The 13,551-nt window shown below is 39.5% G+C and overlaps 1 protein-coding gene across 1 annotated transcript; it reads right to left on the reverse strand.

Moving 5' to 3' along the window:
* Positions 1 to 11,744: 11,744 nt before the first annotated feature.
* LOC141627540 (uncharacterized) lies at positions 11,745 to 12,517 on the reverse strand. The gene is made up of 2 exons (XM_074440782.1): positions 12,340 to 12,517; positions 11,745 to 12,196 (listed from the first exon to the last, which is right to left on the reverse strand). Exons 1-2 carry the CDS (start codon positions 12,515 to 12,517, stop codon positions 11,745 to 11,747), a joined length of 630 nt encoding a protein of 209 aa, XP_074296883.1.
* Between the last annotated feature and the right edge of the window lie 1,034 nt (positions 12,518 to 13,551).

Genomic DNA, 13,551 nt, shown 5'->3' on the forward strand with positions numbered 1-13,551 from the left:
TAGCAAGGTGACACCTCGATACTGTCCCCCCGAAGAAAGAGACATGGCCTCCATCTGTTCCCACATCCGTCTCTCTGTCAAAGCAGTGTTGATGCCCTCATGCATCCTCACCTCTCGTGCAACCGGATCAAAATGGTAGCCCATAGTAGGATAGGCTGTAGGAGGTGGAGGAGGAGCAGGCTGGAATGAGCCAGGCAGAAGGGTGGTGGGCCGAAGAAGTCTCCGGCGCCCACCGGTAGTGGTAGTAGTACTAGACCCAGGAGAAGTGACCAGAAGGTCCTGAGGAATCAGATAAGTAACGGGCGGGGGTCTCTCCACAGCCGTACTCTCCTCAAGGGGGTCTACAGCAGGTAAACGGGCACAAGGTAGAAGCATGTAAGACTTGCCCTGGACCTTCCAGTAATGGTCCTTCCCATTCTTGATATCAATATAAGAAATGTCATAACGGAGATGGTCATCATCAACAAGTGGCTCATGGTCATCCATGGGCTCGTAGGGGTCATCACCCTCAAAATCACAAACAGCCCTAGCGATCTTGGTGACAAGAGCACCACAATCAAGGTTCCCATATCTCCCAATCATCCTATCAAAAGCCGAGCACACAAGAGCAGGGGGAGAGAACTGGAATGTCTCCTCCCTATAAGGATTCAGATAACTAGCAAGGATCAAGACCTCAATAGTGGAGGCCTTGCTCTTGTCGTGCCGACCATACAACAAATAGCTCAAATACCTCAAGAATAAACGAAGACAAACATGTTGGACGTCCAACAAAGACATAGCACTGACATCCGCATCCGCATAACCGGTAAACAATGGAAAATATCGAATAGCGGACAACCCACTAACACTGTATAAATCTCCGTCTGTAGGCTTATCTATTCCCAGAATTTCTGACAGACGGTCAAAGGTTAAGGACCGTTCAATGTTAAGCAATCGAAACTTGATAAGGTGGTCACTGGGAAAATAAGTAAATGAGCTTAGAAACTCGAGGGTTAAAGCAGGGTAAGATAGTTCATGGAGTGTGAAAAGACCCTGTAACCCTATCTCATTGAACATGCCAAACATAATCTCATCAATCTTTAAAGTTCGTAGAATTTTCCTATCAACGCATCGAGTAGCACTCATGGATTTAGTTAACAAATACTCGAACCTGTCCTTTTGTGCCTTGTCACGGAATTCAATGAACGGGTAATCATCCAAGGGAGACAAGTCGTCCTCAGAAGACACCACTTCTTCGGGAATCACCTTGGGTTGCTGGACCGGGGCTCTCCTTTCTCGAGTCCTCTTATTTCCTTGCCTAGAAGTTGACATTGTCTGCAAGATAGACAATTAGACAATCATGTTTACCCCATAGCATAAACAATCCCGGTTTTTGGCATAAATGGGTCAAAAAAATCAATTTTTAAGACTCAAAATCACAATTAAAGCATCCAAAAAGTTAGGAGAACATGAGTATGTATCAAATAATGAAGATTCCAAGTATAAGAACACAATTTCTAACCAATTTAATGCATAATTTCGACCCGGATTTTGAAGAACCCTAATTCCCAAATTAGCAAATTAGGCATGAATTTCAACAAACAAGGGGCTAGAAAGCAAGGAAATAGCAATTGTATACTAGCAATAGAAGATTTAATACAATAAACTCAAGTTTTAAGCAAGAAATTTCAGATTTTTCCGAGACAAAATAAGACAATTCGGGACTTACCTTGGCAAATATGGCAATGAAATTGCGAAATTAAGCACAAGAGATTGATGCAAACACGTAATAAGAAATTAAACACAAGTTTTAAGAGAGATTTGATGATGAATGATGATGAATGAAGAGAGAAAGAGCAATAGAAGAGTAATAATGCAGTAAAGTGTCGAAAATAGAAGAAGAGATTTGAAAGAAGTAAGAGCAATTGAAGCATAAAACCGGTGTAAAGAAAACGCGGAACCGGGTTTATTTTGGATCCTCGATCGAGTCGCGCCTGGCTCGATCGAGGAACCAAAATCCTGACTAGCCAACTTTCGTTTTAAACTTTTTTAAAATCTGCACTGGTGCCTCGATCGAGTCGCGCCTGGCTCGATCGAGCTGATAAGTTCCTCGATCGAGTCGCATCTGGCTCGATCGAGGAAGTTGATGTTGGCGTATTCTTTCGTCATTTGTCACTCATAACTTCAAATTCCGTCAAATTCCTGCAAATAATACTTAAAAGCATATCAAGTACCCTCTCCTCATCTCTCAAAGTTCAAGGAAAAACATAAAAGTAAAAGCAAAAACTTAAATTGAAATCCTAATTACAAACTAATAAGTTACAAAATCCGAGCTGCCTCTCGGTAGCGCTGGTTTTTGCGGTCCCGCACGACCGTAATTCTTCATCAGTGAGAAGAATCAATGGCAAAGAGGTCCGAAGCCTCTATTACCCCGACATACGCTCCTTCATGGTAGATCTTCAGTCGTTGCCCATTCACTTTGAAGATTTCCCCTTTGTCAGTTTGCAGTGTAACTGACCCAAACTTGTTCACATCAGCTATAGTGAACGGTCCAGACCATCTACTCTTCAGCTTACCTGAAAACAAATGCAAACGAGAGTTAAATAAGAGAACTTTCTCACCAACATGAAATTCCCTTGGCAAAATATGCTTGTCATGCCACTTCTTCGTTCGCTCCTTATACACTCGAGCACTATCATAGGCATGCAGTCGAAACTCATCAAGCTCATTCAACCGCATCGCCGCTTCTCACCCGCCAAAGAGGGATCCATATTCAGCTCCTTTATGACCCACATAGCCTTGTACTCGAGCTCCACAGGTAAATGGCAAGACTTGCCATAGACTAGACGGTACGGTGATGCTCCAATCGGGGTCTTGAATGCAGTGCGGTAAGCCCACAAAGTGTCATCGAGCTTCCGACTCCAATCCTTTCTGTTCTTGCTCACTACCTTTTCCAAGATTTGTTTCAGCTCTCTGTTGGAAATCTCTACTTGTCCACTTGTTTGAGGATGATATGCCAATCCTCTGCGATGTGTAACGCCATATTTCTTCATAAGAGAATTAAGATGACGCTCATTGAAATGATTGCCTCCATCACTGATCACTGCGCGAGGCACTCCAAACCGTGGAAAGATAATCTTCTGAAACAGCTTAACAACAGATTTAGCATCACAAGTGGGGGTGGCAATTGCCTCCACCTATTTAGAAACATAATCTAATGCTACTAAAATATACTGATTCCCATGAGAAGTAGGGAATGGCCCTTGATAATTAATGCCCCAAACATAAAAAATCTCCACTTCGAAGATTCCAGTTTGAGGCATCTCATGCCTTTGCAAGATATTGCCCGTCCTTTGACATGCATCACAAGAACGGACAACAGTAGTAGCATCCTTCAAGATAGTAGGCCAATAAAAACCTGATTGCATTACCTTAGCAAATGTCCTAGAAGGACCATGATGACCTCCATAAGAAGAAGAGTGACAATGAGAAAGGATGGCACGTACCTCCCCCTCTGGAATACATCGTCTGTAGATACCGTCTGCGCACTCCCGGAACAGATATGGGTCGTCCCAGAAATATCGCTTCACGTAATGCAAAAACCTCTTCTTCTGCTGATAGGATAGATCAGGAGGAAGCATACCTCCCACCAAATAATTGGCATAATCTGCAAACCATGGAGTATTTGCAGCTACACAAATAACATTGGTCATTTGGAAAAGAGTCATCAATGGGCAAGATCTCTCTTCCTGCAAATCTCAGCCTAGATAAATGATCTGCAACAATATTTTCAGCACCAGACTTATCACGGATTTCTAAATCAAATTCCTGTAACAATAAAATCCATCTAATAAGTCTAGGTTTAGCCTCTTGTTTGGTTAAAAGATATTTCAAAGCTACATTGTCAGTATGAACAATAACTTTAGAACCAACAAGATAAGCTCTAAATTTGTCTAAAGAATAGACAACTGCAAGAAGCTCCTTCTCCGTAGTAGCATAGTTGATTTGTGCATCATCAAGAGTCTTGCTTGCATAGTAGATGGCATATAACACCTTGTCCTTTTGCTGCCTCAAAACAGCTCCAACTGCATAGTCACTAGCATCGCACATAATCTCAAAAGGAAGGCTCCAATCCGGAGATCGGATAATGGGAGCTGAGATAAGAGCTTGTTTAATCCTGTCAAAGGACTTAACACATTCGTCAGTAAACACAAAAGGTGTATCTTTATGGAGTAGCCGGGTTAGAGGTTGAGCAATTTTAGAAAAATCCTTAATAAAGCGGCGATAAAACCCTGCATGACCAAGGAAACTATGCACACTTTTAACATTAACCGGGTACGGGAGTTGCTTAATTACCTCAACCTTAGCTTTGTCCACGTGAATACCCTTACCTGACACCAAGTGACCGAGTACCATCCCTTCAGTAACCATGAAGTGGCACTTCTCCCAGTTGAGAACAAGGTTGCTCTCCTCACAGCGCTGCAAAACTTTAGTCAAGTTTCTCAAGCAAATATCAAAATCAGTACCATATACACTGAAATCATCCATAAAGACCTCCATGATAGACTCTATGTAATCAGAAAATATGGCCATCATACAATGCTGAAAGGTAGCAGGAGCGTTACATAAACCAAAGGGCATCCTCCTATATGCAAATACACCATATGGACATGTGAAAGTGGTCTTTTCCTGATCGTCAGGATGTATGGGTATCTGAAAGAAACCGGAGTAGCCATCTAGATAATAGAAATAACTATGACACGCTAATCTCTCTAACATTTGGTCAATGTAAGGAAGTGGGAAATGGTCTTTCTTAGTGGCCGTGTTCAACTTCCTATAGTCAATGCACATCCTCCACCCTGTAACAAGTCTAGTAGCAATCAATTCATTCTTATCATTTTTTACTATTGTAGTACCTCCTTTCTTAGGTACAACTTGGACAGGACTGGCCCATTTAGAATCAGATATAGAGAAAATTATACCGGCACCAAGTAATTTATGTACCTCTTTTCTTACCACCTCCTGCATCGAAGGGTTTAGTTGTCTCTGACCCTGTGCACTAGGCTTGTGGCCTTCTTCCAAATGAATTCGGTGCATGCAAAAATTAGGACTAATACCTTTCAAGTCATCAATGCTATACCCAATTGCCTTTTTATGAGTTCTCAAAACAGTCAATAAAGGAGATAGTTGACCTTCAGTTAGGCTAGCATTGACGATCACTGGGTTCATTTCACAGTCATCAAGAAACTCATACTTAAGATGAGAGGGAAGAGGTTTTAATTCAGGTTTCTTTACCTCAGTTACCTTAGGTGTAGTACCCAAACTATATACCCTTTGATGTGGGCATTCCTCTCCAGTTAGAAGCCTCTCAATCCGATGAACTGGACTCCATGAACCCGTCGATCGGGGGATCGAAACCAGGGCAATCTCCAGAGGATCCCTGTCCAAGCACATAGGAAGACACTCATCAATAGTAAAATCAACAACATCTATACTATGACAAGTCTCTTCTATCATGGGATGTTTTAATGCTTTTTCCAAGTTAAATATAATCGTGTCATCCCCCACAGCTAAGGTCAATCTCCCTTGCCTAACATCTATAACCGCCCCCGCAGTATGTAAGAACGGTCTGCCCAAGATGATAGGGATTTGGTTGTCTTCAGCCATGTCCATGACAACAAAATCAACGGGGATGAAAAACTTCCTAATACGAACGGGAACATCCTCTAACACCCCCAATGGGTGTTTAACAGTTCTATCGGCCATCTGCAGTGTCATATTAGTAACTGTCAACGAACCCATATTTAATTTCTTACAAATAGAATACGGCATAACGCTGACGCTAGCTCCTAAATCACAAAGAGCTTTACTAATAGAAAGAGGACCGATATGACAAGGGATAGAAAAACTTCCCGGATCCTTTAATTTAGGTGGTGAGTTGATTGGCAACATGGCACTGCACTTCTGAGTGTAAGCAATAGTTTCCACCGCGTCAAAGGATCTCTTCCTTGTCAAAATCTCCTTCATGAATTTCGCATAAGTTTAAGACTTGAGTAATTAATTCATTAAAAGGGACACTTACCTGTAGATTCTTCACGATCTCCATAAACTTACCGAACTGCTTATCCAGCTTGGATTTTTGTTGTCGATGAGGAAAAGGTAGTGCAATAGTTATGGGCTCGGCTTGCTTGACCTTAGAAACAACATTTGAAACACCGTCAGTTGTCGAAGTGGTGCCTTGATCGAGTCGAGGGGTGACTCGATAGAGGAACCTCTGCAGGTTCAGCTCCTTCGTCTTTTTTACTTTTATCGTCAGCTCGTGTTTCAACTTCTTCAGGTTCTTTTTCATCATTACTAAGCTCTAAATTACCCAATCCTTTGGGATGCATATAAGGGACCTCATCAACAATAATGGGCACGTTATTCTCAAGGCTTTGTAGGTCGGGATTCACATAAGATGTACTGCTCCTCAGCTGAATAACATTAGCTTGCTCGTGAGCTTGTTTACCTTGAGGAGGAAGACCTACGACCTGTTTTGATGGGTTTTGAAGTGCCATCTGAGCCACTTGATTATCTAGCATCTTGTTATGGGCAATCAGCTCAGAAATTTGAGCCGTCTACTTCTGCTGCATCGACAAAGTTTGTTGCAAAAGATTGCGCAACTCTGTCATCTCATTGTTTGGAGCTTGTTGAGGAATTTGTTGAGGAGTTTGCTGAGGAGGCTGTTGATATTGATTGTTAAACTGCTGGCCTCCTTGATTTTGCCTCTGATATCCCCCTGGCGGTTGATTACCGCGATTATTGGGAGGGACATAAACATTCTTCTGTGGCTGCTACGGGTTTTGTACATTCTGACTGGACCATTGAAGGAATGGGTGTTCCTTCATTCTTTCATTGTAAAAATTGGAGAAGGGTGTACCTTGTGCACCCTGTCTGTAAGCCTGGAAAGCATTAACCTGCTCCAATGTACTCATGCAATCAGCTGCACCATGACCGTCTAAACCACATCTAGCACAAGTCTTCTCTACTTGCTGACTCATGGCATGAACTCTCTCCTTGCTACCCAATGATTGGGTAGTCTTTATCTCAAATATCCGGGCGAAAATAGTCTCCACTGTGCGCCGAGGGCACTATCAACACCAATACCTCGCTTGCTTCCCTAGATTTCCATACCCGGCGGTATGGGTAGCAATCTGATCAATTAACTTCCACGCGTCACCATCATTGGTGTTATCCTGAAACCTCCCATTAGCAGAAGAATCCAAAAGGGCACGATGATCGTCATACAACCCGTTATAAAACTGGTTGCAAAGAAACCACTTTGGGAAACCATGATGGGGAACTGATCGGACTAAGCGCTTGAAGCGAGTCCAGGCTTCATTCAAGTCTTCAGTAGCTCCTTGCTTGAAACTGGTAATTTGATTTCTCAAAGCATTAGTCTTTTGAGGTGGGAAGTACCTCTTGTAGAAAGCAAGAGCCAGAGAATTCCAGTATGTAACTCCCTCATTATCCATATCCATATCTCTCAACCACTCAGCAGCTCCATCTTTCAGAGAGAAAGGAAAGAGCACCTGCTTAACCTGATCTTGTATCACTCCAGCTGTTAATGGAATAGAACAGCAGTAGGTGACAAATTTCTCCATATGCGTTGCAGGATCCTCAGCAGCTATCCCTTCAAACATATTTCGTTCCACCAAATTGATATAAGATGGCCGAATCTCAAAAGTTCCATTGGTAGTAGTGGGCAGCTTAAATCCTTGTGGGATAGAAGCTAAGGTCGGCTCGGAGTGACTGGCTAAAGTAGGCATGATGGTAGTTTCGGGAATATCAGTAGTGACTGGAATTTCAGGAATAGGAATGTCGTCCTTTTCCTCTTCGTAGGACCGATCGACTGTCTCTGTTGAGCTCGCCGTCTCGACGTCAAGTATACTCAAGTCTTCTACTTGACCCACTTCTTGATTAAATTTCCGTCTGTAGCGAAAAGTCTTCTCTGGTTCAGGATCAAAAGGGATAATCTCGGACCTATTAGACCTGGGCATACACGGAACTAACAAGAGAAGTGTGAGAACGGTCTCAAGGAACTGGGTTCTCTGAGACAAAAAGATAAAATAAACACAAACAGACTAAACAATTGTTGCCTCCTCGGCAACGGCGCCAAATTTGATGTGGCTAAAGTCGTATCACCAAACCAAAGTAAATATATCTCAGGACTAACAAGAATAGCTAGCAGTAAGACAAGTATCGAATCCACAGGGAGGCGGTAAAAGCTAAGTCTGTAATTATTTAAGTTGTCTAAAGGTAACCAATTTCTGGGAGGTTTGTTTTGTTTTGATCTAATCAACTAATTGCAAGTAATTAAAAAGAGGTTTAAACAATAATATTAAAGGTCTAGGATTTCCAGTTCACTAGGTCAATTATTTGGGGATTATTAATCAACTGCTAAATCTATCAAGTTGTTTAAGGTCATAAGATCGGTCGACTCAATTATGCCCTTTAGATCGATTCTAATATGCGGTCGCTATAATTAGATTCAATCTATTTGATTATCACAGCCTATATTAATTCTAACCCTACCTTACGATAGGATTAATTCGCTACACTAATTAATAACTCAGGCCTTAAGTTAATTAACTAGAAGAAGAACAATAATCAAACAACAACTTATGCGATATCAATAGCAATTAATCAATTTTCCCTTTTTAATTAACCTAGATCCCCTTCATCCTAGATGAGGAGATTAGCTACTCATAATGATAACAACAACAACAATGATTAAGAATGAAAACATAATTAAAAGCATGAGATAACAATCAATTAACATAAAACAATGAACGATAAATTAATGAGGAAATATTAGTACCGTTACAAGGAAAAATTAGGGTTCTAAGAAAATATCCAGCAGTATCAAGGTAAAATAAAACGTAGTCTAACATAAAAGTACGAGTTTCTAATTTATAACCAAAGATAATCGTTTTAGGAAAGTCCGGAAATAAGTCTGCCAGAGAGGTTCCTCGATCAAGCCATAGGTGACTCGATCGAGGACAGTTGCTCGATCGAGCCAGAGGTGACTCGATCGAGGATCTTGCTTCACAGACTATTTCTTCTCTTCTTTCACTTCTAGCCTTCGTGCTTCCTCGTTTCTCGTGCCATGCTTCGTGTATTCTACTATGCCGTCTCCACCATGCTAATCTTAGCTTGATTATACTCATAACGAGTCATTTCTGCATCAAAATACAAAATAGCGGCAGTATCGACAATTCATTGAAATAAGGCATATAAATGATATAATAGGCACGAAACGGTATGTAAAATGGTATAAAGGGAGCTATAAAAGTATATATAAAAGTGATACATCACTAACTTTGTTGATTATTTGGTAGTGTTGATTGATAATCATACCATAGTGCATAGGTAATCCGTAACTATGTTCCGACATGTCTATGACTTTATGTGTAGTGATGTTTGTCTTCAAATGTTCATTTCTCACATATAATCAAATGATTGGAGTGTATAATACTCATAGGAAGGCCATTAGTCCATGTCTGCTTCATATCTTTGGATTGGTGGTGACTGGGGACACAGAGGCCACTTCCACTACTCACCTTTTATTCTTCCATGTTAGACCATCCGCATCCATCATCACATATTTTCCATCACTTTACTCTTTTTCATCATTTCTCTATCCTAATCACATATCCACCTCACCTTTTCTACCATCACCAAATTTTACTCATTTTTCCCCACATCAATTAACCATCAATTTTTTCTCTTTCTTACTTTATCCTACCCCACAAATTCTTTATTTAACAAAAACCTAACATTAACTTTATTTTTATAATTGTGTAAGTTAATTAATAATCGTATTTAGTTAATAATTGTACTTTTAAAAATAGAGAAAATATTTTTCATTAAAAAATTGGAAACATTACAAATTCTAAGACAATAATACATAACATAATAAGAAACTATGAGTACAAGTTGCTGATTTAAATACTTCAATTTCCAGCGCCAAACCGTTGCCAAATATGCTCAATTAATTTTTTTAAGGACTTGTGCGTGTTTCTAGAACGCAAATTGTCACGATTTACTATATATCTATCAATTTTAATATGATATCCTGCTCCGTACTCAGCTTCTTGAACTTGTGAATGAAGATTCTCATACTCTGAATAATCAGGATAATTTGCATATGTATCACGTTCATCTTCCACTATCATGTTATGTAGTATAATACATGTCGTTATTACCTTATTTAACATGGACTCTTTCCATGTTAAAGCTGGTTTTCGAATAACTGCGAATCGCGCTTGAAGTACTCCAAAAGCACGCTCCACATCCTTCCTTGCTGCCTCTTGTCTTTCAGCAAACAACTTATCCTTGGGTGTTTGTGGAAGAGAGACTGATGGTATAAAAGTTGACCATTGAGGATATATATCGTCGGTCAAATAATAACCCGTGTCAAACTGTTGACCATTAACTATATAATTAACCCGAGGAGCTCGCCCATTTAATACGTCATCAAAAACAGGTGACCGGTGTAACACATTTATATCATTGCACGATCCAGGTACACCAAAAAATGAATGCCATATCCATAGATCTTGCGATGCAACTGCTTCCAATATCACAGTCGCTTCTCCACTTCGTCCTTGAAACTGACCTCTCCAAGCCTTAGGACAATTTTTCCACTTCCAATGCATGCAGTCGATACTTCCTAACATGCCCGGGAATCCTCTATACGCTCCAACCTGTAAGCCTTTGAAGATCATGAACAGTTGGACGTCTTAGATACTCATCCCCAAATTGGTGAATCACAGCTTCAAGAAATCTAACAAGAACCTTCCTTGTTGTTGATTCTCCAAGCCTTAAGTACTCGTCCACTCTATCAGCAGCCTCTCCATATGCTAAGAGACGAAGTGCTGCTGTGTATTTAATTAATGGTGACAGACCTAACCTACCTGTAGCATCAGGTTTGTGTTGAAAATGCCTATCATAAGCTCCTACACCCTCTACAATACGCAAGAATAAATATTTGCACATTCGAAACCTACGTCTAAACATTTGTGGAGGGTAAACTGGGTTTTCCGAGAAATAATCGTTAAAGAGACGGACATGGCCCTCTTCTCGATTTCTCTCAATATATGTTCTTTCTTTATTATTTGACATATAGTTTACCAATATAAGTAGTATAACATTATTTGCGATATAATTTACCATATACATGACTGCTTCGTATGTTGCAACTCTTTTCTGCCTCCGCCTCTTCTGCCTAGCATTCTCTTCTAACGAGGTAGATGATGAGGAAGAGGATGATGGTGGTGAGCCTGGGGGAGAAAGATGATAAGAACTTGAGGGATACATTTTTTGGTTAAATATGAGAATATTTTAGAGTTATTTGAGTGATTTAAAGATAGTGAGGGTGAGTGCTTTATATAAAGGAAATTGATGAGGATAAGATAATGTTTTATGTTGATAGTGTAAGATTTTCTTCGGATTTATATGGATAATGTTAGATTTTATGTGGATAAGAGATAAGATAAGATTTTGTAATATAATACAAGTACATAAAATTTAATATATTACATTACAAGACAATATTTTACATAATAGAAATACATTACTTTCTAATAAAAGAGAATAATATAAACTAAACTAGTACGAAATACATTACTTTCTAATAAAAGTGCATAATATAAATTAAAATAGCACGAAATACATTACTTTCTAATAAAAGAGCATAATATTTTCTAAAATAGTACGAATTATTATAATAGTTCTCTTATGAGTTTACCCTTCATCTCTTCCATTTCCGGAGTTAAAGACGGACAATCCATTAGTTTGCTAAGTATTGACCAATTAACCTTCTTTTCTTTGACCCTTACTTTCTCTTCATCTATGGTCAGCCTCCTCACCTCATTATCTTTATCACTAGTCATATTAAAATTCAAATTCTTCACGGCGTTACTGAAATGACTCACCTCTTCGATAACAGTTTTCAACGCTCCCTTATCTTTTTTAGCTGCATCTCTACCAATTGGACGAGTATTAGATGCACTTCCTTCTACTATAGAGCAAGTTGGAGAGAACCCTCCATCATTAAGCCTAGTTCTCTTACCACTACTACCGCTTTCGGGTGTACCAACATTTGTAGGAGTGGTTGGATCTTCTTGTTGAGCTCTTTTCCCAGGATTAATTTCGGCATATGGAGCAATGTGATCTTCCCATTTTCTATAATGTCTTAACAAGCGCCAAGCATGTTCATAGTTGAATTTTCTTTATGTAACTTATGAGCCATTTGAATGACGTCATCTTCTGACATCCCACTTCTCTTGATTCGATTAGCTTATGCAAAACAATCACCCAATGCCATGACGGCTTTGCATATACGCCGCATTCTGCCACCAATAGAATTGCCAGTCTTCTGTCTAAGTTTAAGTGGATTGGTAAGACGAGCTTCTTTATACAAAGATGAGACTTTCGCCCAAAGTGCATCTTTCTTTTGGTTAGTGCCAACAATACTATCTTGAGAGACACTCATAAATGACGAAATCAAAGCTTCATCCTCTTCCCGAGTAAAATGTACAATATGACTCGATGCCTCCTCATTGTTGTTATTATCTTCTAGTTCTTCAATTTCAACATTATTTTGAGGAGTATTTCGGTAATTTGGAGGTGTTTGAGAAGAAAATGGGAGGTAATTATTTTCATGTGATGAGAAATTATGACTCAAAGGTAAAATATTAATATTTGGTCGATATAATGGCGGTGGTGATGGAGGATTAGAATGAGTTTGTTGAAATGGATTAGTATTATATTGTCGAGAGGGATATTGATTTTGAGGGGGATATGGAATTTGTGTGGGTGACGTATTTTGTCGGAGATACAGATTTTGTGAGGGAAATGAATTTTCTTGTATAATATTACTATGAGTTTGTTGAAATTCATTCCACAATTCTAATATTCTAGGATCGGAATTTTCATAATAAGGTGGTCTTGGATTATTTGGATCCATAAAATGGATATGTAAATTAAAATATAGTACTCCCTCCTATTCTCCATTTTGTTCCCCTTTGTTGTGGGCACAAGATTTTTGGAGGGGAATAAAATATGAATTGTGAGTTGTGTGGGGTTTGGTGATAGGAGAGAGGGATGGATAATTCGGAATTAAATAAGGAATTGTGAGTTGGGTGGGGTTTGGTGATAGGAGAGAGGAATGACTAAATAAAAATTAAATAAGGAATTGTGAGTTGAGTGAGGTTTGGTGATATGAGAGAGGAATGAATAAAATAAGAGTAAAAGTTTCCAAAAAAGGAAAGGAGAAGAAAACCTGAATAATCCGTTTAAGGAAAATGGTGAATAGGAGGGAGTAAAAGATAAGTAAGAAGAATAAGATGGAAAATTATAAGAAAATTTAACACTTATTTATAGCAAAATGAACAATGAAAAAAAAAAAAGCTGTTGTTAATTACCCGTTGGCAAACAATTAGCCATTGGGAAATAATTATAGCCGTTGGATGTGCATCATCAGGAAACAAATGCAAACAATTAACTTGGGACTTGTGAAAATTTTGT

Source organism: Silene latifolia, chromosome Y (assembly GCF_048544455.1).
Source record: "Silene latifolia isolate original U9 population chromosome Y, ASM4854445v1, whole genome shotgun sequence".
Taxonomy (NCBI): Eukaryota; Viridiplantae; Streptophyta; class Magnoliopsida; order Caryophyllales; family Caryophyllaceae; genus Silene; species Silene latifolia.

Coding starts and splice junctions, on each gene's coding strand:
- LOC141627540 (XM_074440782.1), bottom strand. CDS start 12,517: ATGAGTGTCTCTCAAGATAGTATTGTTGGCACTAACCAAAAGAAAGAT. Junction 12,197..12,339: donor CAAAGCCGTCATGGCATTGG/GTGATTGTTTTG, acceptor GAAAATGGGAAG/ATCACATTGCTCCATATGCC.